The sequence below is a fragment of the Arvicola amphibius genome, chromosome 11 (assembly GCF_903992535.2).
Source record: "Arvicola amphibius chromosome 11, mArvAmp1.2, whole genome shotgun sequence".
NCBI classification, from domain to species: domain Eukaryota; kingdom Metazoa; phylum Chordata; class Mammalia; order Rodentia; family Cricetidae; genus Arvicola; species Arvicola amphibius.
The window spans coordinates 8,965,514-8,991,379 of NC_052057.2; the positions used below are offsets into that span (position 1 = coordinate 8,965,514).

The 25,866-nt window shown below is 38.0% G+C and overlaps 1 protein-coding gene across 1 annotated transcript in view; it reads left to right on the plus strand.

The window, feature by feature from the left end:
- Wdr49 (WD repeat domain 49) overlaps positions 1-18,982 on the plus strand; it is a 106,853-nt gene extending 87,871 nt beyond the window's left edge. Inside the window, exons 16-18 of the mRNA XM_038347937.2 lie at positions 4,151-4,254; positions 5,333-5,479; positions 18,852-18,982. Of these exons, the coding sequence (XP_038203865.2) occupies positions 4,151-4,254; positions 5,333-5,479; positions 18,852-18,982 (382 nt within the window). The remainder of the gene's footprint in view (positions 1-4,150; positions 4,255-5,332; positions 5,480-18,851) is intronic.
- Positions 18,983-25,866: the final 6,884 nt, after the last annotated feature.

Genomic DNA, 25,866 nt, shown 5'->3' on the forward strand with positions numbered 1-25,866 from the left:
TATTTTTATCTGTGCACCTCCTCTTAGGAATATTCACCCCTTTCCAGTTCTCAGAATATTTTCATGATTCTTCTGAACGCTAGATATCGGTGGAAAGCAAGTGGTACTCTTGTATACTCTTGGCCTTATTCTTAGCCTTAGAGTATGTAGATGATTTTGCAGTCTAGCATCACACAGAGATGTCCTTTGCCTTCAAGGTTTTATAGCCTGACCCTAGTCTATGTGTAGTTATTTAAATAAGTCAATCAATATGCTATAGTTCCTGGAATGTTTTTTTTTTTTTTTTTTACATTTTGCCTACTTCTGTCTATCTCTGAATAACACATTTTATTCCCTACAAAAGATAGTCAATTTAAATTCTATTTGATGAGGCTGTGAGAGAAAATGGTTCAATAGGGGTAAAAGGTCATAACACTTTGGGAAAAGCCAAGGTTTGGCATTAACTGTTCAGATGTGGGACCTTTCTACCTCTCACGCTTTTGCAGTCAGTTTATGCCTATGATACTTTCCCAGGGAAATTGTATTGACCAATAGTTACAAAGACTGTCCAAGTGGCAATCCTAACCTCCCTGCATCCTACTAAATCCCCACTGTTACAGATTCCTTTACAGTCTGAAGATGCCAGATTTAGTCTGTGAAACTCAGAAGCGACTATATATGCTTGTTTTGAAAATATTTATTTTTATTAGTTTTCCTTATGTGTATCTGTGTAGGTTTGTGATCCTGAATACGAGTGCCTATGGAGATCAAAGGTCTGGATTCTTCTGGAGCTGGAATTACAGGCAGTTGTTAGCCACCCAGCTTGGGCACTGGGAACCAATCAGGGGACCCCTGCAAGAGCAGTATGTGCTGTAACACCTGAGTCACCTCTCCAATCCAGAGAATATGCTCTTTTTTAGAGCAATGACTTATTGTGAGGGAAACAATCCAGTATTACTGGGAAAGAACTTCCCATCTATCCAAAATTTGTTTACAGGGAGCAAAGCTCTCTTAGAAAATTATGTGACTCCAAATGATTCTCTCATAGATACATGGGCTCTCAAGATAAAGCTTTTCACCTGCCCCTCCTAAACTCTGACTTGTTTGACAACTTGCTTCCAAAGAAAAATTATATTCCAGTGAGCACAGTCAGGATGTTATTAGTGTGAATCGGGCAACATAATATTCGCCAGGAGATAAAGGTTAGTATCTGCAGTCAGATGACAATGTTTCTCTGGTGCTGTGTAATCAAGACAGCATTTCACCCAAATGACCACCAACTGCAGTGTAAACACATGAAAAATGTCACATTGGATTCAAATTAAGGGTTAGTGGACTACGAATATGACACCTGATTCTTAAAACTGACAACATTGTGATAAACAAGGAAAATATGAGAAAGTATCATAGGCTACAGAAAGCTCAGGAATCAAATCCTTAGAATTTTGATATTACAGAGAAAGGGCAGTAAGGAAAAAGAAAACATACCACCAATAATACTAACAAAATTTGGAGTTTAGCTAATTAGGTGCTAATAATGATTTTTAAAATAATTTCTTAGAATTTATTTACTTTGTCTGTAAATATATACATGCCCTTTTATAGTTTATGTGCACCATGTGCCTGCAGCACTGATGGGGTCAGGAGGGGTCAGATTCCCTAGAACTGGAGTTACAGGTGATACTTTATAGTGTGGCCATACCCACACCAAGATATGGTTGAGAGGGAGGTTTATTATTATAGATATAAGGGAGAGTACACCCAGAGACACCTGGAAGTCTAGATCAGGGAGAGAAAATAGATCACTGAATATGATCAGGAGACTAAACCAGGAAGAGAGAGGGGGATAGCAGGAGAGGAAGAGAAGGGATGACCAAGAGATAGGCAGTGAACACTGACTGCTCTTAGGACTGGAGAGGGAGGGGGAGTGCAGGGAGTGGGAGGGAAATGGGAGGTGGGGAGGAGGTGGAAATTTTTAATAAATAAATAAATAAAATTAAAAAAAGAAAAAGACAAGAGAGAAGGTGCTGAGGAAGGAAGATCAAGACCATGGTAAAAATGGCAGGGTTACATAAATGAGAAGCTGGACGAAAGGGAAGCCCATGAGCTGCAGAAGTTGGGGGTAGGGTAAGAAGAGAAGAGGGAGGAAGCCAGCATGGACCCTGAAACACGTGTTTGTGATTCTGAGAGAGCTTGGAGGCCACGGTGTAGTTTGGTATGTTAATAGGTACCACAGTTAGCAATTTGTTCCCTTTCTTTTGGATCTGACATTCCAGCTTTTTGTTGATGATAACAACATAATTTGTTCTATAGTTGCTTAACTGAATGTAGGGTGCCTGTTTGTTGGGGTCCAGGAAGGCTGGGAGGCCAACCAGAGGTCAGGAAGAGAGGGAGTCAAGCAACGGCCAGAAACATCTGCTTCTCTGTTTCCCTTGCTGTCCAGGTTCCTCCAGGTTTTGGCATGTATAAAGTGAGGACATGCAAGCTTCAAGGCATAGCTGGAGAATGGGGTTCTATCGTAGATATGAGGGAGAGTGTATGCAGAGGCATCTGGAAGAGGTCAGGAAGTAATGTCGAGGAAGTAATACACTGAACAGGGCCAGCAGACAGGACTTAGGAGAAGTGGAAGGACAGAGAACAAGAAAGGGAAAAAAAGAGATAACCAAGAGAAAGAGCAAGAGGGGAACACACACACACACACACACACACACACACACAAACATGCACATGTACACACACATACAAACATGCACACATGCACATGTAAACACACACACACAAACACACACAGAGTTTCAAAACACCAAGAATTTTCTTTATATAGAAAGAAACCTAAGACTGATGGCTTAAGAATTATCTCACGATTCCATACTTAGAAAATCTGTGACAGAATTGGTAATAAAAGTTATCAAGTGTGACCAAACGGCAAGGGGATGTGAGAAAGAGATGCAGAATAGGGGGTCGGCTGGTTCCCATCATTACACATGACATGAGGAGGGTAGGTACATCCATATCTGCTGTACTTTACATACTTAGAGTGACTTTTGGAAGTGACAGAAGTTTTGTCTGTTAAACTGGGCATCTACGATAGTGAATGTTAAACATCTAAAGATCATTTTCTCTTCTCTGCTAGGGATGTACAGTGGTATAAAATTCTTTCCCTTTGTATTAGTCATAATTCTTTAAAGGAACAGAGCATGTGTGTGTGTGTGTGTGTGTGTGTGTGTGTGTGTGTGTGTGTGTGATTTATTAGAGTGGATTGTGAGCTGTGCTCTTGTTAGTCCAACAATGGTGGTCTCCCTACAGAAATACCAAGAATCCAGTTGTTGTTCAGTCCATGAAACTGGATGTCTTAGCAGTTCCAGTCCTAGAGAGCTGCTGGTCTTCAGGCAACACTGCAAAACAAAGAAATAGGTTCTAACCCCAGTCAAGGAAAGCCTCCACAGCAGGGTAGCTGGATTTGCCCCTGAAAGTGAGAGCAAGCAGGCAAAACACAAACACTTCCTTCTTCCACATCCTTTTATATGGAATATCAACAGAAAGTGTGGCCCAGATTTAGGGTAGATCTTCAAATCAAATGATCCAACTGATAAAATTCTTGACAGGTGTGCCAATTGCTTGACTTTTAGTTGATTGCAGGTATAGTCAAGTTGACAGCCACGGTTAGCCAGCACAGCTCCCCATATTTCATTTGTAGGAGGTTTTGTGTGCATTCCAGTTCTTTTAAAATTTTCTTATAGATACATATAGAAGCGTAAAATTATTGATCATTTTTGGCTTGGACACTATAAAAAAAGAGGCTAGTTTTAAGAGATGCTGACCGATGACAAAGATGCTTTATTGGGTCTCATCACCTAAGCACAAGGTGAGGGGAGTGTGAATGTGCTTCTATAAAATCTTTTGTATCATTTCCCCTGATTTCACAGCTGCAGAAGAGTCTTTCCCGGCCTTCACCTTTGTATTCTCCCTGCTATGCTAACAACTGGGTAGTGGCACTTTATTCAAAGGCTTGATGGCTTCACTAATTTAAGCAAATGTCATTCTCACTACTTACAAACACAGGAATAGATATATAATTTTTTGCAAACTTAAGATATTTTGCCATAGCCAGAGAGCATCTCTCCAACTTTTTAATTATTATTATACTTTAAACATTTTCTTCCTTTTTCAGATCATTTGAAGAAACAAATTTCAGTCTGAAATATAAGAAGAGAAATATCGATAAGAAAAAAACACGTAAACCTTGCTATCATGAAATTATACAGAAATCAGCCAGTAAGTAAACAGTATAGAATAGCATTTTATAGACTAATATGAATAAGACAAGGAGCTATGTTGTCTATGAGAAATTTTCATTTCATATTAATAAATAAAATGGAGTGATTCTATTTTTATCTGGGGAAGGAGGAGGGTAAGTCCTGGACCTATTAAATAAGTTGTAAGGTTTCTAGCATACACAGTAAATGGCAATGGATGCTTGACATCACCCTGACTCTCAAAGAATTATTAGGTCTAGTACCAGCAGCATTATGGAACACATTACAAATGTAAATCCTAGTACATTCATCTTTTCCTCTTCCCCGCAAAAAAAAAAAAATCAGAAGCCAGGGTGGTACCTGGTGACCCATGATTTAAAACACTCTCTCAGTGATGATTCTCATGAGTAACAAAGCACAAGAAGCATGTGCTTAGGGTAGGCCTTGTCGAACAAATACAGTGAGACAGTCAGAGCCCAGCTTCTGCCTTCACAGGACTAACAGCCACAGAGCACAAACCATACCTGAATTTAACATTTATTGAGTCCTCTTTCATTACTCACTTGTCATTTGAAGCAAAAACTTTTTCCAATTCATTCAAAACTTCGCTTTTAATGTGCAGCTCACATAAGTCCTTTTACTTCTTCGCAGGCAAAATAAATAGGATGCTGCTGTGGCTTATGCTATAGTGGAATGAAAAAGTACCTGTCAATTCAAAATTTTAGCTGTTTTCTTCAAAAAACACTGAAAAATATATTCCATTTCACAAAGGATATAATTTTCTTGGAGATAAAAGAGAGGAATTGAAGCCTTTCCAAAACTGTAGAATAGTCATTTTCAAGGGAATGTTGTAGAAAAATACACAAAATAAATGAAAAGGAAGCCTTGGTTCCTCTTTGTCCTTTGAACAGAAAGGACCCTGGGTTTATTTTCAGCTGCGCTTAGAGGATGTGGTAATCACTGCAGCTGCACCAACTGAGTAATAAGACGGGTAAATTTTAAAAAGTGAATTTGGAAGCACATTAGGTCATTTCAAAGAGCTAACGACATTCATTGTGCTCTTCCTCTCCTCCTTCCCTGGAATTTGCTGTTTGAAGGCACCTTTAGGTCTTTAAGCCTTAGAGACTTGAAAGAGCTGCCTGAAGTGACTCAACCTGCATTTCTTCTTGACCCTGACAAATATTTTAAGGAAGAACCAGAGGAAGATGAGCCCCCAATTCCGGAGCTCCCTTTGCTCTCTGAAAGTAAGTCTTTAGGTGGCCTACAATCACCAACCACCATTCTTTCTTTCTATGACTCAATGAAAGGCAAAGGAAATACCGTAGAATAGCATGCAAACAACATATTTGCCTTGTAGGTTGCTATGAAACAAAGTGTGGTGTGGTTGTCAAGATTCACAGCTCTGTGCTCTCAGCAAGAAGAACCAAATGGCTGTAACACATGAAATGGATATTTCCATTGTGTGGCTGCTCTGCAGGAAGCCTGCCTTGGATACCATGAATCTGTCATAGCTGAGCACCTCTTCTACCCGAATAACCTTCATTTTCAAAACCGATACCAGAGATAGAAGCATTATGAGATTTTAAAGAGTTAGAAGAGACTCTGGCAATCTGGCTCTGTTCTTCCCTTGTCTCTATAAATAGCGTCCACTTAAAGTGCATTGTCTCAGAGGCTCCAGCTGCAGTGCCTGGCTAATAAGAGAGGACGAGGAAGCTTAACTTGACAATATGCAAGTGGACGATCTCTGAGGATTTCGAAACGGCATGTGCACAAGAATGCTCTATTTTTTCAGACTCTTCCAGCCTTTACAGTTTGTGAGCATTTGAGGAATATTAGTCCAAACATCTTTCCCACAAAAGGAGCCTCGTGGGAATTCAGGCAACACAACCCGAAACTGGAACAGGTACAGAGAAGGCATCCGGACACTGCAACGGGTCTCATTTTCCAATAACTGATGGAAACGGAATGTTTTCACTGTGGGATACTGAAAGGATGGAGTTACGTGACAGTGATCTGAGACCTTCTGTCTCAGCTTTCCAGTGCCTGACACAGGGCTCAAACTCATTCTTGAAAAACTCCCTTAGCAGGAGGGAGCTCATTAAACTTTAAGCCTTCAGGTATATGGAATTGGGGCTTCCAATCTGTAATCTTGTAAGAATGATCTAACATTAAGAATGAGTATGTGTTCCATCAGTCCCATTCCAAGTGGACTTGGTGGTCTCCCATTAGTTCTGTCCTGCCGTCTCAGTGGGTGAACGCATCCCTCATGGTTCTGACTTTCTTTCTCATGATCTCTCTCCATCCGTTCCTCATCAGAACTTTGGGAGCTCAGTCCGGTGCTCCAATGTGGGGCTCTGTCTCTATCTCCATCCATGCGACCAAATCGGACTCTCTGAGGGTGGCTGATGGTGGAGGCTGACAGAGGAGCCAAGGACAATGGCGATGGGCTTGGTCTCTACGACATGGACGGGCTCTGTGTGAGCCTTGTCAGTTTGGTTGCTCACCTTCCTGGACCTGGGGGGAGTTGGGAGGACCTTGGACTCAACATAGAGTAGAGAACCCTGATGGCTGTTTGGCCTCAAGAGGGAGGGAGTGGGGGTGTGGGTGGAGGGGAGGGGAGGGAAGGGGGAGGAGGAGGGGAGGAGATGGCAATTTTTAATAAAAAATAAACTGGAAAAAAAAAGAAAAAAAAAGAATGAGTATGTGTGCTGGAAGGATGGGTCTGAGGACAAAATATCTGCTACAGACTAGATTTTGTATCTCCACAATCCATGTGATTAAATGTGTGTGCATGGTTTCAGCTTCTAATCCTCGCACTCAACAATTAGGAAAGTCAGAGAGAGGGGATCCTAGCAGAACCTGGCTAGCTAGGTTAACCTGTAGGGTGAGCTGTAGGTTATGCTGGGACTGTGTGGAAACATGATGACCAAAGAAACTCATGGAGAAAAAGGTTTATTTAGCTTCTGTTTCTGAGTTACAGTCTATTGAGGGATGCCAAGTTAGGAATTAAAACTGGCCAGGAACCTGGAGGCAGGAGGTAATGCAGGGGTCTCAAAGGAGGGCTCTTTATTGGCTTTATCCTCATGGCTATTTCAAAATCCTTTCTCATAGAAGCCATGACCACAAGACCAGAGCTGTGTCCTCAAAGAATGGATTAAGTTCTCACTGGCCTATTAGTAATGTTAAAAAGTACCCTACAGGGTTGCCTACTGCCTTTTTATGGAGGGATTTTCTCAATTGAGATTTCTACCACTCAGATGACAATAGGTTTTGTCAAGTTTCTATAAAACTATCCAGCAAAAGAAATTAAAAATGTGTATGCAAAAAGACCCAGACCACCTACAAAACAACAAAGAGTGTGAATGGCTTCTGGGGAATGATATCAAAGGGTGACCACAATCATGTATCGCTGAACATATATGCACAAGGTCACAGTCAATACACACAAATTCACACACATCTCAACCAAAACAGTTGATCAGAACAGATCAAAGTTAAACAGGCTCTACAGGTAATAATAGTTAAGCAGGCCAGAAAAGAAGGGGTGTCTGTATTTCTGGTAGCCACAGAACATGCCTTTAGACTGTGAGTGGAACAGTCAAAGGAAAATACATGGGGGTCTATGTGACTGAGTTCCAAAGAGAATGTGCAGAAACCCAGATGGAGCACTTACTGTGCCATTCAAGGGATATTGGCATTGATTTCTTAAAAAATGAGAAGCCAGTGATGTGTTTTATTCCATTGTTCTAAATGGGTCTACATTATCTCCTCTGTGACTGCTTTGACTTTTATGTCTTGGTGTTATTATCTTTGACTGCTCTCAAGGTACAATACTGTTTATGCTGTCCAGCTTTTCTACCTGGAGTAGCAAGGCTCTATCTACGACCATGTCCTTTCATCAAAAGAACTCCCTGTAGCCTTGTTTTCAATGTAAATTTGCTTATTAATATTTTTACATGAGTTTTGGGCATGGGACTCAGGTCCCAATGATTTCATGAGAGTTTTTATATCCCATAAGTCACTTTCCTAGACCTTCAGTCTGTTTTCAAATGAGCCTAGCCCAGTGCTAAATTTCTCCATGGTTAAATGCACTTGTTACTATTTCAGGACTGGGATTTTATTTCCAGAACCCACATGTAACTCACAACCATCCATAACTCCAGTTTCAGGGGATCTGAACTTCAGAACTCAGTAAGCACCAGGCAAATGATGCACAGAGCCACACACACGAAAAAAATACTTCTACACATAAAATAAATAAACAAGAAAATATATCTATTTAATCAATTATTTAATTAGATTTAATAAATATTTGGGCATATGGATGCATATAGACACACATATTCTGTCTTCTGGAGTGGACCTTAAATCCTATCAATAAGTGATTGGTTACTCCCAAAAGTTTTGTTTAGTTTTAAATGCAGTCTTTTTCTGTTGTTTAGGCTGGCCTCAAACTGCTGAAGTTAGACAATCCTCCTGCCTCACTCTTTTGTACAGCTGGTGTTACAACAGTATGTGCAGGCAAGACTTGTTTAGAATAGTAATTTGACAGTTCTGGTCTGCTCACACTGGGTAATCTTGAATCGTTTTTCGCTGTTTGCTTTTATTCTTGATCCTTGGCTATTATTTTATATCTTCTTTGTAAGCCTTGTAAGTTTTGTTATTCAAGAGAAATTTTAAAAATCTATAGATATTGAAGTGAAGGCTATTTAGTCCTGTAGAGAGAATTGTGGTCAACATGTGCCAATAAAACTCGGAATTGTGATAGATAGTGCTGAGTGCAGCTGTCAGTGCACTTAGAGCACTTCTGATTTAGAACGCCTGAGCTAGACTTCTCTCCTTTTAGATAGAGGAATATTGTCCTATAAATCTTACAAGATCATGTATTTCTTTGGTTTTCCACTCTACTGAATGGCCTCCCACCCGTACCAGTGTTCAGAGAAAGTGGAAGGGAATACTGGCCAAATATACTGGGTTTCTCTGTATTCCAATATATTGCACTGCCCTACAGAGCTATCAGAACATTTGGAACAAAGTATACACCTCCACCTCAAGACAGGTTCTTGCTTTGTAACCCAAGCTCATTTTGAACTAATTGTAATCCTGACTGTCCTGAAAAGCCTAATGTTTACCTTTTTGAGTGCTTTCAGGTTTGATCATACCTATCAGAAATCTATCTCCTAAAAATGTCCACATATGACCTAAAGAAAACTTTTTCCAACTCAGGTCATCTAGAAAACGCTTCCTGCTGTTTGCCCCTTTAGTTAATGTGTTCATCTTTGTTCCTTCGCATGCCCTCTGATAACTATAAGAGCTGATATGCCTGATATTTTTTCTAGCTTTATGTGAGAATGATAACTGTCTTCTGCCTAACAAATCCTCCACAGAAACAAAATTATTGTTGAAAAAGAAACAGGAAACTTACTTGATCATATTTACATTGTAGACAACCTTTTAGGAACAGTGTGGAGGGTGGCTATCATGGATCTGGGTTGAAGGTAGATTAGTACAATAGTTGAGATGTGTGCAATCTATCTGTCTTCCACCACTCATACCCCGATCACTTACCAGGCAGCATAATATCATTTTAAGATGAAAACCTTAGAAAATAACTACCTTCAAAGTGTTTAAGTGTTCAATGAGAAGGATCACCTGCTCTGATCAGAGATAGAGATCTATCAAATTTCAAGTTGAATAACTATGCCAAAGCAAAAGATCCTCGCTGAGAGAGGAAATGCAGATGAAGAGGGTTCAAAGTTGGGAAATGTCAGTTCCAGATTTGGAGACAGGGATGTGTCTGTGGACCATCTAGAAAGGTAACTGGCCTTGGTAGAGAAGAAAGAGAGCATGGGGACTGAGTAGCAACAGAGGTAAAACATAGTTTAGAATTAATTTAACGTTCATGTTTTCTTCATCTAATTTCAAATGCAATATGTGGACATTACAGCAACATGGGCCTTTAGAAAGGGACCTCTTGAGAATATATGTCTCAGAGTAATTACCCCCAGTAAATTCTAAAATAGTAATTTAAAGGAAGAAAGTCTATTTATAAAGGGAATAAAACATGGAAACAATAGTGAATTTTATCTGACAATTGTACTTTAAGCGGCATTGTGCCAGGTACTGATAAAGTTCTATTACTTTGGATGGGACACTTTCAAATACTTCCTAATCCCCTGGTGGTTTTTCAGTTTTAGCTACTGAGCTTTTAATATCTTTTTGTATTCTTTGTCTTTATTTTTTGACTTGAAACATCGTATGCTCTTTCTCTTTAACTTCCAAGTTGTTCCCAGTGGGTTCTCAAACAGTTTTAACTCCCTCTTCTGTATGCTATATTAATAGTATTTAAACCTAGCAGGTTAGGTTTACTACTAACTTTCCCAGAACCATTCATATGTATTCTTTGAATCTTTAAAACTTTCATTGTAGAAAAAGTGCTGTATTAGGGACACTTCAGGCAAAGTGGGTTTTATTACTATTGTGATCTGTCAAGACAAGTTACAAGGAATTATTAAAGATGATTTTATTCAGGCCATTATAATTGGGAAGATTCTTATTAATGAAGGCCAACTCCAGATTGGCAGAAGGCCTGTGCTTTCGCACAAATGAAGAAGTCATCTGCGAGTCTTTGTAAACAATGAGAAAGGAGAGAGAAGGTGTGCCTCAGTAATATGAGGGGAGTTGGCGTCTTTGTGAGTAATTGTTTCTGGAGCACAGAAGAACAATGAGATTTCTTATTCATGTCTGCTATACAGAAGCTCAGTCTCAGGTAAAAGCAGGTGCTTGCTCTCAGGCTCTGTTTTGTGGATGATGAACCAGTATCAGTTACTGCTGTACAATCCAGAGGAGGCCAGACCCCTTCTGGATATGGTCAATCAAGATCTCAGTAATCTCTCAGGAAACCTTGTGGGTAAAACTCCTGCAATAGTTTTTAGGTGCAGTTTATCTGTGTCTTGTCAGTCACTCCCAAAGAGCCACAAAAGACTTAATATAAAATGCTCTCTGGTAGCTCAGGCTTATTATTAAGTAGCTCTTACAGCTTAAATTAGCCTATTCCTATTAATCTATGTACTACTCCATGGCTCATGGCTTTCTTTACCTGTCCTCTAGCATGTCTTGCTCCCTTTGTGTCTCCTGGCAACTCCACTGACTCTTCTCTTCTTCCACCCAGCATTCTCAGTTTGGCTGCCCCACCTATGCTTTCTGCCTAGATACCAGTCAGCCAGTTCTTCGTCAACCAATGAGAGTAATATGTATTCTTATTGTACAGAAGGATTATTCCACAGCACTTGCTGAACCACAAGTTGGGAAGTGGCAGTTTTGGATGGCTGAAGCTCCTAGTGATAAATGGATCCTCAAGTGGCAACCCAGAGTTCGGCAGATCTAGGTTGTGGGGATTTAGTTTTTAGTGATGCCTTTGTGTGGTGGTGAGGGGTGACATAATTGGAAAAGTTAATTTAGATGGTTGCAGCTTGGTAGGGAAATAAAGAAATGAGAATTACTAATGATAATTTGGACAGGGAAATCAACTATAGCATAACTTAGATGCAGTCACCCAAACTGCTATCTCCAAGGAGAGAAGGAAATCAATTCAATCTCTACTAGACAAGAGAGTTGCTCATCCACCTCTAACCTCCTGCTCTGGTCAGCTTTCTGGTGCTGTGTTAAATGATTGATGACATTCAACATAGAAAGTTTTATGGCTTGTGAGTTCAGAGGTTTCAGATCATGACTACATAGCTTTTCAGCTCTGAGTTTATGGTTGGGGAATGGCATCCAGGTAGGAAGTGTGTGACAGGAGAAGAGCTTACTTAGCTGGACCCAAGAAGAAAGTCAGCAAGGGCAGAAGTCCCAATATCTGCTTATAGTTCTTTACTACTGACATACTTCCTTTCTATAGACTTTATCTTGTAAAAGTTCCATCCTCCAGCAGTGCTATATGCTGCTGAAAGAAACCTTCAACAAATGGGTCTTTGGGTAACACTTTAAAGAAGCTCGTATACAAATTGACAAAGAGGCAAAATAATCAAGACCAGTCAGCTCAGCCTGAATCTGACAACCTACAAAGGTGTTCAGGGTAAAATACAGTTTTCCATGGAAGCACAAGGTTTTCCTCCAAGGAAAATCCACCATTAAATTCAGAAACACAAGCCGACACTTGGGTCTATAAGTTATCTGAATGTATGAAAAGGATATTCTGAGGCTGGCGAGAGGACTCAGTGGGAAAAGGCATCTGAAGTTTACCCCAATGACTGGAGCTCAATCCCCGAAACCCACAGAGTAGAACCAGAGAACTGACTTCCATAAAACATCCTCTGACCTCCAATTGAACAGTGTGGAATTTATGCACTTGCTCACACAAACACACACGTATGCACACAAAAACATCAAAGTGCAATAAACAGATATTTGGTAAATATAAATAGACAATGGCCTCTCTGAACATTGTTAGGAATCATGTGAAGATTGCCACTTTACGCCATCACTACTTTTTGACACCAGTCTGTGGTTAACTCATCCATTGCTGGTGGGAATGCAAACTTGTGCAACCGCTTTGGAAAGCAGTGTGGAGGTTTCTCAGGAAATTTGGGATCAACCTACCCCAGGACCCAGCAATCCCACTATTGGGAATTTACCCAGGAGATGCCCAATCATATTACAAAAGCATTTATTCAACTATGTTTATAGCAGCATTATTTGTAATAGCCAGAACCTGGAAACAACCTAGATGCCCTTTAGTGGAAGAATGGATGAAGAAAGTGTGGAATATATACATATTAGAGTACTACTCGGCGGTAAAAAAAAAAATGACATCTTGAATTTTGCATGCAAATGGATGGAAATAGAAAACACCATCCTGAGCGAGGTAACCCAGGCCCAAAAAAATGAACATGGGATGTACTCACTCATAATTGGTTTCTAGCCATAAATAAAGGACATCGAGCCTATAATTCGTAAAAAATCCTAGAGAAGCTATATAAGAAGTTGAACCCAAAGAAAAACATATAGTTATCCTCCTGAATATTGGAAGTAGACAAGATTTTTGAAATTGAATGTAGATTCTCTTTTCAAACATCCCAACCACAGTTTCCCTTCCCTCTGCTCCTCCCAGCTAAATGAAACCTACCTAACAGAGGCTGAAATTTAGCAGGACTTTGACAATGCTGATATAAAACTTCTATTGAGGAGTTCTATTCAGGATATCACAAAGCGAGCATAGTGTTTAGAGTGTCCCTGGCCAATGTGATTTTAACAAGCAATTCTCATGTCTATTATGTGCATTGGTGTTAGACAAAGAACAGTGAGTGGATTTAGAATGTGGCTGGAAATATGTGTGAGGGAGAAGGTTTTCAGAAACCTGAGCATCCCGAGATCATCCACACCTGGTTGTTATGTGCTGTTTGCATAGAGTCCGTACATCTTTCAGGTCATCTTTGAAAATTTCGCTATTGTCAGTCTGATGAAGTTGCCAATTAGTGAGGGAAAAGAACACCAGATGGCAGCAGATAAACCAGCTTTGTCATTTGTAAGTCAGGACATCATGTTATTTCTGTGAAAAATGTTTTCCATTGCTTCACAACCAGCAAGTACTTCATTTTCATCACTTAAAAATACTTTGGGGTTGTCATTATAGAAAACGTTGTCAGACAGCCAACCATGAAATGCTGTGGTGGGTGAGTTAATGCCATATTTTTCTTAGTAGGGAAGAATGAGTGCAAATTGTTCCTGAGAACAGTAGATTTTTATTTTAAGATTTATTCTTACTTACGTACGTATGTATGTCTCGTCTCTCTGTGTGTGTCATGTACATTTGTGCCTTAAAAGGCAGAAGAAGGCAATGGATCTCCTGGAGCTGGTGCTACAGGCTGTTAGAATCTGTCCAAGATGGGTTTTGGGAACTGGACTCAGGTCCTCTGAAAGAGAAGCAAGAGGCCTTAAGTGCTGAGACATCCCACGGGCCCATAGATGCAACTTTTTACATTTTGTTTTTATTAGGTCTCTCTCTCTCTCTCTCTCTCTCTCTCTCTCTCTCTCTCTCTCTCTCTCTCTCTGTCTCTCTCTCTCTCTGTCTCTCTCTCTCTCTGTCTCTCTCTCTTTCTCTCTCTTTCTCTCTCTCTCTCTCTCTCTCTCTCTCTGTCTCTCTCTCTTTCTCTCTCTTTCTCTCTCTCTCTCTCTCTCTCTGTGTGTGTGTGTGTGTGTGAAAGAGAGACAGAGAGAACATGTGCATGTCATGATGCATGTAAAAGTTGGAGAGCAACCTATGGTAGTTCATTCTTTCCTTCTATTATGTGGGTCCCAGTGGTCAGACTCAGGCCTTTATGCTTGACATCAAGCGTTCTTACCTACTCTGCTATCTCAGCAGATTCACTTAAGTGCTTAAGTGTATGGACATGTCTCTCACCTGAATATCTCTATCTATACATATATAATATTTATATAGAGAATATTTGATTTTTTTCCTTTAGCCAAAGCCAATACTGTGTGCTAAGGATATAAGGTGTACAAGGGCAGGCAAGGGTTTTCCTCCATTCAATTTACCATTTAGAGGAGACAGGCAGTAAAGAAGTTTTGACGCTTGAAGTGTTCTGATGTGTTGAATGTTTGATCCTTGGGTGGTGGAGCTATTTTCGGGGGGTGGTGCAAACTTTAGAGAGATGGGGGAAGTTGGTCACTGGGAACATGTCTTTGAGAGTTGTATCTTGTTCCTATTCCCTGCCTCTATGATCTTCTACTGAGTAACAATGACCATATGCTCCAACCACCATGCCTTCGCTCTCCACAGGCCCAAGATCAAAGGAGCCAAGGAACTAAAATTAATGATCCCTTCCTTGAGGTTGTTTTCTCAGTCTTTGTCACAGCAATGGAACTGCTAACCTGATAAGTTAATAAAGCAGAGAGAATCTAAGCCTGTGTGGTAATTGTCATGTAGGAAAAATAAACCATGTAATGTAGTACCCAAATTATCCAGAAGAGGATTATATACAGATCCCATACTGTAACCAAAGCATCCAGAAGAGACCTGACTGAGCTGGAAGCCCCACAGGTCTCCTGCATGTCAGGCTAATTCTGAGAGATGGAGACATCAAAGACATCGAGGCCGAATAGTCCAAGCACGATGCACAGAGCTCTAAAGTCGCCGAGATGGAAGCAAAACTGATGTCTGCCAAAGTCAGAACACAGGTTCTTGTATCTGGAGGTCATTGAGAAGCTAGGTAGAAGAAGAAATTTAGATAACTATGTCAGGAATAACTTCATGTGAGATTATGGTGTCCAGTAAAGGAGTTTCGTTTTTTGAAAGTCAGAAGGGAAGCTCTCACAAACTTCGAAGATCTTTGTGACCAAGGAACCAATTAATAATGATTGTTGCTAACCCTTCTGAGCAAATTCCACTCCAAGATTTTAAGCTGTGTAGCCTTGAAGACAGTGATTCAGGTTCCTAATTAGGTGCCATGCAGGCAAGCTGCTTTAAAATAAGCTGCGTGCTTGATGGACACAAGCTTCGTTCTTAGGGTTATTCAACAGACATCAGTACCAAGTCACAGGAACCATGACAAATTCACTTGTTTGTCTTCATGATCTCCTGCCACCACTGTATAGTAAACGATTGACTCATGGCAAATATACTGGTCAGAACGGAAAAAGCACCAGCATGGGTCTATATTGAGTAGGAGAAGGTTTAAGGCAGGGTGGGGTGCCTGAAGCAACTACAAAATACGTAGATCTCAGTCGTAAGAGAAGATGGGCACTCTGGGCAGAGGAGTGTTTTCCTTCTCCTAGGAAAGCTTCAGGACTGCTTTTATGTCTTCCAGGTGATTAAGTCAGATTTGCCTAAGGGATCTAGAAAAGTTAGGAACTATTATTTGCACCTGGAAAACAAATTCTTTGGGACTTAGGCATCGTGAGTCTAGTCAACAAGCATACATACACACAGACAGAAAATCATCAAATTGAAGCTTAGAATCCTAAACAATTTCAGTAATTTCCTTGTTTTCTTACAAGTATTTCCTTTCTGTTCTTACTTTTTCTTTTTTCTTTTTTTCTTTATCTTATATACCAACCACAGTTCCCCTTCCCTCCCCTCCTCCTGCTCCCTTCCACCTCCACCCAACACAACCCTTCCTCATCCACTCCTCAGAAAGTCAACAAAGCCTGGCACATACAGGTGACACAGGACTAAGCCCTTCCCCTTTGCATGGGGGCTGAGCAAGGCATTCCAACATATGGAATGGGCTGCAAAAAGCCAGCTCATGCACTAGCGAGAGAACCTGGTTTCATTGCCAGGGGTCTCACAAACAGACCAGGCTATAGGCTACACAACTGTTGCCCTCATGCAGAGGGTATATTTCTGTCCCATGCAGGCTCCCGTGCTGTCAGTCTAGAGTCTGTGAGCTCCCACAATTTTGCAACCTGTCTTGCTTCCACTGTCTCATAAAAAAGTTGAACACTAAGTTTCTCTACCTTCCCTGATGATCAACTGTCTGGTTCCCACTGTCATATATTTCTAGGGTACTCTCAAATCCTGTGAATGTTTTTGTTTGGTTGGTTGATTGATTGGTGTTTTGTTTTGCTTTTTTATGAGCTGCCACTGTTGCTGCTAATGGGGCTGGCCTTAGACTTTCCATTGTGTAATTTTCTTCTTGTGTAGCTTCTGCAGTCTCAACTATTGGGACTATATATAAAGAATATTCTTCATATTCTTAGTGCTTCTATTGCTTCTTCCTTTTGAGGTTTTCTGAAATAGTATTTTTTTGTTTGCAAAATAATTCCCTCTCATTTCTTATCTTGCTATCCAAATAAAGTATGGAAAGGGAAAGATACTGAATTTCATAACCATGCTTATACTACTAGTAAGGAGTGTTTTATTTATTTATCATTGTTTACTTATTTTGTTTCATTTTGTGCTTTTATCTTATTTTTACCTTTGTTGAGAAGTGTGTGATGGAGTAGGGTTTGTGGGTAGGTGGGTGGGTAGGTGCGTTGGTAGGTGGGTAGGTGGGTGGGGTGTGCAGGTGAACATGTGGACGTCGGAGGACACCTCCAATGTTGGTTCTCTTTTTTCATCTTATAACCAAACACATGGGATGGGCTTCTTAGTGTTCTCCTTCCACCTCCCCTTTCACTGCAGGGACAGTGGGGTTATAGACACTCATTCTGTGTGCAGTCTAGCCTGCATCTGACTCTGTGTGCATTCTGTGGATCCAAACTTTAATCCTCATGTTTGTGAAGCAAGCCCTTTATCCTCTGAGTCATCGTCCCAGCCCAAGATATCACTAATTTTAAGTTGTTTAGTATTCTTTTTTTTTTCTTCTTTTAGTATTCCTTGGTTTGGCATTTAACGTTCTCATCAGCCAAGCTTCAGTTTTATCCTATGTTGCTTCTCTTCTTTACTTTTCAGTCTTATTGTGCTGAGTCACCCCATCACCTGGACAGTAGCTCCTGTTTCTCTGTACTTACACACTCTTTATTTTTTCCAGGTGACATCCCTGTTCACCTTTGGCAATCTTTCTTCATCTCCATCTTTGCAATAAGTAACTAAAATCCTGTTAGGGTTTCAAAATCTTTTTCAAATAGTAGCTAAGGTTTTACCCCATTCTTTATGTATTCTTATACAGAATATATTTATATGTGCAATGTTTCTGTTACCTGCTTTCTGCTCACATCCTGTTCTAGTGTTCATGATATTTATGGTGTAACCGGCACAAGTACTGCTTCTGCTTTTAATCAATTCAAAGAGAAGCCTATGAATTAGCCATATTAGTGTCTGATAGCCTTAGCCCAATACATTTGTATAATGTCCTTACAGTGTGCATTTGTTCAATGTCAGAATTACACTGGAAGCCAGAATTATTTCCTTGATCACATGGCACAGTTTCCTCCCACTACTTGCTGTGCTGTATCCACCAGCCATAGGAATAATTTGCCTCTTTTTTTTCCCTTTTTTTTTTTTTTTTGAAGCTACAGGTCCCTGCACATCAGCGTGCTTTGTAAGGATGCAAGTGCAGATGCATGTGTTTAGTCATTCAGACAGTCAAACTGTGTTGTGATTATTTTAATTCTCTTATTGCAATACAGAATAATTTGTTCTGGGCTTTTTACAAGCCCTTGATAGCTGTAAAGTAGATTAAAAAACAGAAACAGAAAACACCAGCTTCTTCTTCAGTCCTCACCCTTAAATCACCAGTCTTTATTTTCATACACAAAGCAGTAGGACAACTGTCTCTCTGTCTCTCTCTGTCTGTCTCTGTCTCTGTCTATCTCTGTCTGTCTGTCTCTGTTTGTCTCTGTCTGTCTCTGTCTGTCTCTGTCTGTCTGTCTCTGTCTCTGTCTCTCTCACACACACATGCACACGCACATGCACACACACACACAGAGAGAGAGAGAGAGAGAGGATAGAGGAGAGAGAGAGAGAGAGAGAGAGAGAGAGAGAGAGAGAGAGAGAGAGAGCTTTAAGCTAAAACTAAAACAGACAGCAAATCTTAGAAAAAACTCTCCCCGGTACAATCTTGGGTGTATAAACAAAGCTTTTCAGACAAAGAAATCTTGAGAGATTTCTCCCTGCTATTTAACTGGGGCTCATACTATATGTAATTTTCATCTCATTTCCTCCTTCTGTAGCTTTGAAAGCTGTATTTGATGAGAAAAACCTGTTCCCTAAAGAAATTCTTGATCATGAAAGACAAGACAAGCAATTGTGTCAAGAAACAAGTGGCGAAGTGAAGATAAAAAGGAACAGGAAGCAATTATGATCAAACAGAAAAACAAACGCGCCACTGTGCCATAAACCACTCCCAGAAAATGCCAAGAAATGTCCAGAATTTCCCTTCTCTGTTGCTTTACCTGTAAACTTCAAGAAACTAGGTCTTCAGACTGTGTTTGTTCTGTTTTCATTCAGAATTGTTCCCTCCTCTGTCTAATCTAAGAAGAAATATACGAAAGAGTGCCTTAACCTGGAGGAATGCCATTTGGTTTTATCTGTTTCAGAAGAAAGTATTTTACTTAGTTGTCCCTATAATTGCCACTGTAGACAGACATTAATAGTACCGTCTTATTATTAAATCTTCATTAACATATATAAAAGTCTAACAAATTAAAAAAACTCATTTAAAATTTATTTTAAGTTTCTCCCTCTTTGTAATTTGTTTTTCCTCAATTTTGATATTGACAATTAGATAGCAGCATGTTTTATTATTTTAAAATATACTTTAAAAATATTCTTTTAATATATAGGAATATTAAAAGTTTTAGCTGTACAAATTTATGGTGTATAGTGTTAAAATTTGGAACACATTAATGATCAAATTGGGGATGTCGACATTTAAAAGTCACTAAATATTTTCAAATATTTTTGATTAACATATGTCCATTGAACATGTGGATGTACACAGTGAGGTTAATATTCAACACAAAGATTTAATATGTAGTAGTCAAATGAGAATAAGTATTTCCAAGTAATCGTTTTAGAATTCTATTCCTGCTCTTATGCCTTTAGAGGTTAATTTGTGGAAGTAATCTGGTTTTGTATTTGAAAACCGAGTGGCGTACCATAGCCAAAAAATTAACAACCTTGAATAAAGCAAAATGCCTGGACTCTTGCAAAGACAGCACTGTCCAAGAAGAGTCACATAGGCAATGCTTGGTTCTGACACTTACTGGTTTTCCTTGTAATAAACATTTCTTTATGTACATCAAACCCCAGGAAACCAGTATTGTTGTAACGTTTTTATTGTACTCTTTAGAAAAATTAATAAATTCATTCAGTTTATATGCATATGTTTATATTTTAAAGAGGCCTTAAACTATTTGGACTGTAAAACTCTTGAAATAACACTTGCTAATAAATAATTAACATATGATAGATAATTTTGATCAACAACGAAAACATTCAAAGTATTTAAATCTCATATGCAATCCTTTAAAATTTTCATTTTGAAAGATGACATATTTCTTGATTATGAGATTGTCTACTGATTAAATTTCATTGTTGGGATTATAACGCTGATTTGTTTACTTCTTTTTATTGATTTTATTGAGTTATACATTTTTCTTCGTTCCCTCCCTTTCTGATCTGTTTACTTCTAAGATTAACGATTTACACCATAATTCTGTTCACTTTTGTGGGATATATTTAATGACATGGACTTTAACAATAGATTTTTTCATCATTATTTGAGCAAACATTTTGATTTGGAAATGGGAGGAGTAGAAAGGTTTTTTGAGAACAGAATTAATTTCTGTCTGTGTTTATGTTACTAGTGAGTCAAGTATTATAACTTTATCTTCTTGTTGGATGGTAATAATATGTGGAAAAGATCCAGGAGGGTGTGTGTGTGTGTGTGTGTGTGTGTGTCTGTCTGTCTGTCTGTCTGATGTAAGTGCATGCATGTGTGTTGAGGTATTTATCTGAAAATGCTCTTTAGAGGAAATATATAATATATGTGAAATCTATGTAATAGAAGCTTCAGCTTGACCTCAAATGATTAAAAAATACTATATATGTATTCAAAACACATAAACATATCTGTGTATGCAAGCATTATCTATGTCTATCATTGATTTGACATCTATCTATGTTTCTTTGTTTATTTATCTCTTTTTTAGATTAATCAAGGATATATGTAGTATACAAGTATGGTATATGGTAACAATTGGAGAAACTGACAAAAGGACATAGAGATTGCAGGTCTTTGTACTTACGGGCAAATTTATGTAAATTTGAAAGTATTTCGATGCAAAAATTTAAAACTTAAAAATATTGCTTTGAGTAAAAATTATTTTAGCTGTTATAACAGAAACAAACTATCTCATGGGGATATTGCAAAGAATTTTTACATTGAATGGAATTCTTGATTGAACAATCCATCATTTCAAACCATAACAGTGATTGATGAGTCAAAGGTTGATGATAGTAAAGGGAACTTAAATCAAAGACACTTTACAAGAAATTTAAAAGATTATTAAGATGTGAAGGAGATGTAATTAGGACACCAAATCTTTTGTGATGACTCTTTTCTCCATGCACATTTGTCTATTACCCATGAGGGCATGCATCCTCCTATTCATTTGAAGTCCAGTTATAGAAAGCAGAGGTAAAATGACTTGCTCACACATGTACAGGAAAAACTCATCTTGCCTTCAGCTTTCTCACGTGGATTCACAAATAATACAATAGTTAATTAGGCTAAGATTGAACGAGATATCACCTTTTCAGGTGTAATTTAGAAGTTCTTCTGATAAGCACTTTTAATTTCTAACTCCTGATATTATTTTTGAAGAGATTAGTGTAACAAAATCTGCTCCACATACACAGACTTTCTTTTTTTTTAAAGACTATTATGTCTGCAAAGCTTGGCGCGTTATATAACACTAATTCCATTCCTCATGAACTTCCTGGCCTCGTCTGTAAAAATGATTAAAAGGAGCTGTCTCGAAGTACATTTGATAAATTCAATAGATGCTTTAAAGCTCTGAAAGTCTCTTTTAAAGTTACCACTTCTAATAATTTGGCAAAATGTATACAAAAAGAAAGATGAGTGACATCGAGCTGTTATGTTTTACGATTCTTTCCTTCTTTACAGCATCTAATTGTGCTAAACAAGTAGCAGGGTCTCGCCTGTCAAATGCTAATAGCCTAGAGCATTATAACCTGCTTCTGGAATTAACATTTTAATGCAATTACTTAAGAATCATTTTTCTAAAGTGAAAGGAACTTGTCATATTAAAATAAGATGTGTTATGATTTTCAATAGTTGCTTGCAATATGTACATCTATACCGGATAAAATGTAATCCTTTTTTCCTTTTAGACTATATTCCTCTTATCACTTAAAATACATGGTATACACTGACAGAATAAAAGCTGCCTGAGATTAGTTTGAGCTCAAAAGGAAAAATTAACTTTGACTGTTTTTTTTGATGGGTACATACTACAGCCAAATGCACTTTGTGGTTTTAAAGTTTACAATTAAGTATATTTTAGTTGTAAATAACTATAAAATAGTTAGAAAAGTGATGAGATTATAGAACCAACTCAATGCTATTAATGATGCTAAATTTTATACAAAAGCATTTAAAGTCACATTATGAACATATTTCTTTTATTCTCTAGGGGCAAAATAGAATTCTGATAAGAAGAGATTTGTGGATTTATTTAAATGTAGTGCAGTAATATTTTATGGACAATAATACTTTATTGACTACTAAAACACCTTTAATGTGGAAACAAAAGTTTATGGTTTTTGTTTTTTACTTCAGAGGAGACAGGACAATGCATATTTTTATTTGAATTGCTCTGATTTAAGGTCACATTGAATGGTCCAAATAAGAAAGAGTAGTTGTCTACTCCTTCTCACGGCAGAAAAGTAGTGGTTGTTTCTTGGATAAATCACATTACCATCCGAGGAATGTGCAGACACAATAAGTTGTAGCTAAGGTTGTGAGTGATTTCTGCTTGTTGGTACCACTACATGGGTGGAAGAACTCTGGCTGGTAGTCTTAGAAGTTCTGATCTCTACTTATGTGTAGTGCAAGGTAGAAGGTACTGTTCTAGTTTGAACAGTTCTAGTTTGGAAAATTATATATAGTATCTCTAAATCTAGGAAAAGAACTTTCTGTGGTATGCAAAAGGAAAAGTAATTTTTTAAATAAAAATATGAAAAAAAGAAAATATAATATTAGAAGAAACATGTTAAAGATTATAAAAAGGAAAGTTTGAGAATGCTTCTATAATCCAAAAAATAGTAGTTGACAGACTAGGATGTAGGTCAGTGGGAGTGCTATTTGTCAGCATGAATAATAGCGTGGATTCATTCTTTAGTGCTGAGAAACAAACCTAGCTAATTAGGAGATGATGGCTTCTCATAGTCAGAAAGCTTCTCAGGTCTGTCATTGAGTCGTGATCCTGTTAAAACACTGAGAGGTATCAACAATGTCCAAGGTCTGGGATAAAAATTTTAGAAGATGTGATCACTTTAAGGTATTCATCTTAAGATGAATATGAACATTTTATTTCTTTCTCATGGACCTAGCAGAAATACTATTAAATTTTGTGATCAAGAGTGCCATGTTACTTCAGTGAAACCACACTAAATTTCCCATTTCTTAGAGCTATAATGAATGATATATGCATTTAATGCCTTCCTGCCACTGAGATGATTGAACTGAACTATGAAAATGAGATGAAACCCATTGAATTATGCATATGTTTTGTATTGATGGGTGGCTTGTAGAGAAAGTCATATAGAATGCTAAAGTCACCTATCAGAAGCCCCAGTGTTCTCTGTCAAATGACCTGTGGGTAAATATAGTTTGTTGAACCAATAATCTTATCAGATTTCTTTGTAAAACATAAAAATACATTTTCATCATCTCTATTTTTCCAGTGAATTAGGATGGAACTATCGGACACAGGAAACGCCCATGACCACTGTGTAAGGTGACGAATTGTGACAGCGGTGGTGTGGGGTTGATTTGGCTTTGTTTCTCGAGGATTCATGATGGGAAGAACTCTTAACCTGACTCAGAGTCTTATGAGAGTCCAGCATATTTACAATATCTGCCACAGGTCTCCAATTGTTTCCACTTCTAAGGAAAATTAAATAACCAACGAAATAAGAAGATCACTTAGCAATTTTAAGTCTCATTGCCCCTTTTCTTAATTCATCCACACGTCATCATTGATCATTAACTAGATCATGTGACAGCATAGTGCACACCTGGTCTGGTTGTGGAAGAATTAATCATGCAGTGTTTCAGGTAAATACAGTTGACCTTCACCGATAAGGTGATTCATATATGTGTGTTTCCAGTAAGTATATTTTTTGTCACAACACTCCAGTAAGCAACCAGAAGTTAATTCAGGGTAAGTACCTTAAAATTAAGCAGATTTTGAAAGAAGCCAATATTTAATAACATGGACTCTGATTGTTGAAGTATAAGAATGATGCTTGGATTCACTTTGTTACAGGAATAATTAATTATTTTTTTATTAATTATTTTTTAAAAACAAAACATTACTTTCATTCATCTTAAAATTGCTCACCTTCCTGGACCTGGAGGGAGTTGGGAGGACCTTGGACTCAACATAGTGTAGAGAACCCTGATGGCTCTTTGGCCTGGAGAGGGAGGTAGTGGGGGTATGGGTGGAGGGGAGGGGAGGGAAGGGGGAGGAGGAGGGGAGGAGATGGCAATTTTTAATAAAAAAATAAATAAACTGGAAAAAAAAGAAAAAAAATTGCTCATTGTAGAAAGGTCAAGTTCTTACAGAACTATTCACCATGTTGTTTATTTCTTAGTTCTTCGGAATTTCTGGTAAGATATTACCAAAAACTAAACAAGGTAAGAGAACTTTAAAGTGAGTTATTTGTTTGATTTATTTATTTATTAAATGCTTAGAAAATTATTGGTAGAAATGGCTGCTCAAGAAGTAAAAATTTCATTATGAGAAGTAGCAGTTCGAGTGTTATCTTAATACCAAAACTATTACCAGAAAGAGTTACATTATTCCTAATACTATTTTTTATTCCATTGTTGGCCAAATTCTTGAAGATATATCTGATGAATTTCACTCTGTTTAAAAGGCACTGATATGTTTTGATGACTTACATAGCAGTAAATACATATTTTTTTCAGAAATAATCAGAGAAATAATATTTCATAAAAAGAACATATATACATCCATTATACACACACACACACATATATATATATGCATGTGTGAATATATGCATACACAAATGCATACACAAAGAGAGAAACACAGGCACACACACACACTGAGAGAGAGAGAGAGATCAGAGCAAATATATAGGCATTCATTTATGTGTAAAACTTTTCTCATGAATGGATTTTTACTGTTATACCCTAATCACCTAGTACTATATCGATTGAGTGATTAATAAGTCCTCTGCATAACAATTTGAATCTGTATTCATGCTTTATCAATATTATTTTTTATTAGTTACTTTGTATTACATTTTGAGATTTTTCCCCTTTGTAAAACTATTTATACAAGTAGAGAATTTTTCTATTTATATTTAAAAAATCTGAAGAACCAAAATAATACCTTAGAGCTTACTTTTTGAGGTTATTTGGTTATTCTTTATCATTATTCCTACTAATGCTTCTTAATAACACTTGACCTATAACTCTAGGAATATAGTACTTGAGATCTTCAAGGCTAACAGCACTACTCTAAAGACTTTATAGTCTTTGCTCCCTTGAAAGGTCATTTTCTAGCATCCCATTAATGGTTATTAATATGTATAATTTTTAAAATAAAATTAGCATTACTGAAACTTCTACAGAGCTTTCAAACTGTTTCAAGTGAAGGTATAATGAGACAGTTGAATTTCTTGTAATTGTCTCATTGGATACTTTATGGCTGGGGAAGTCTTATGAACTGATATGTTTCCTATTGCTGCTATCCCTAGAGTTATTTAATTGTTTAGAAAGAATGCTTAAAGATTTCATTCTTTGTTTTGATTTTACTATTTATATTTGACTGTCGTTTTATTTGTTTTCAATCTTTCTTCCATTTCCTTTTCTTTCATTTGGGAAAACTGAAGTGAAATTCGGGACATTTTGCTTTTAGAATCAAGGTTCACAGAGTGTGAGAAAGCTGTTGTTGGGGACTG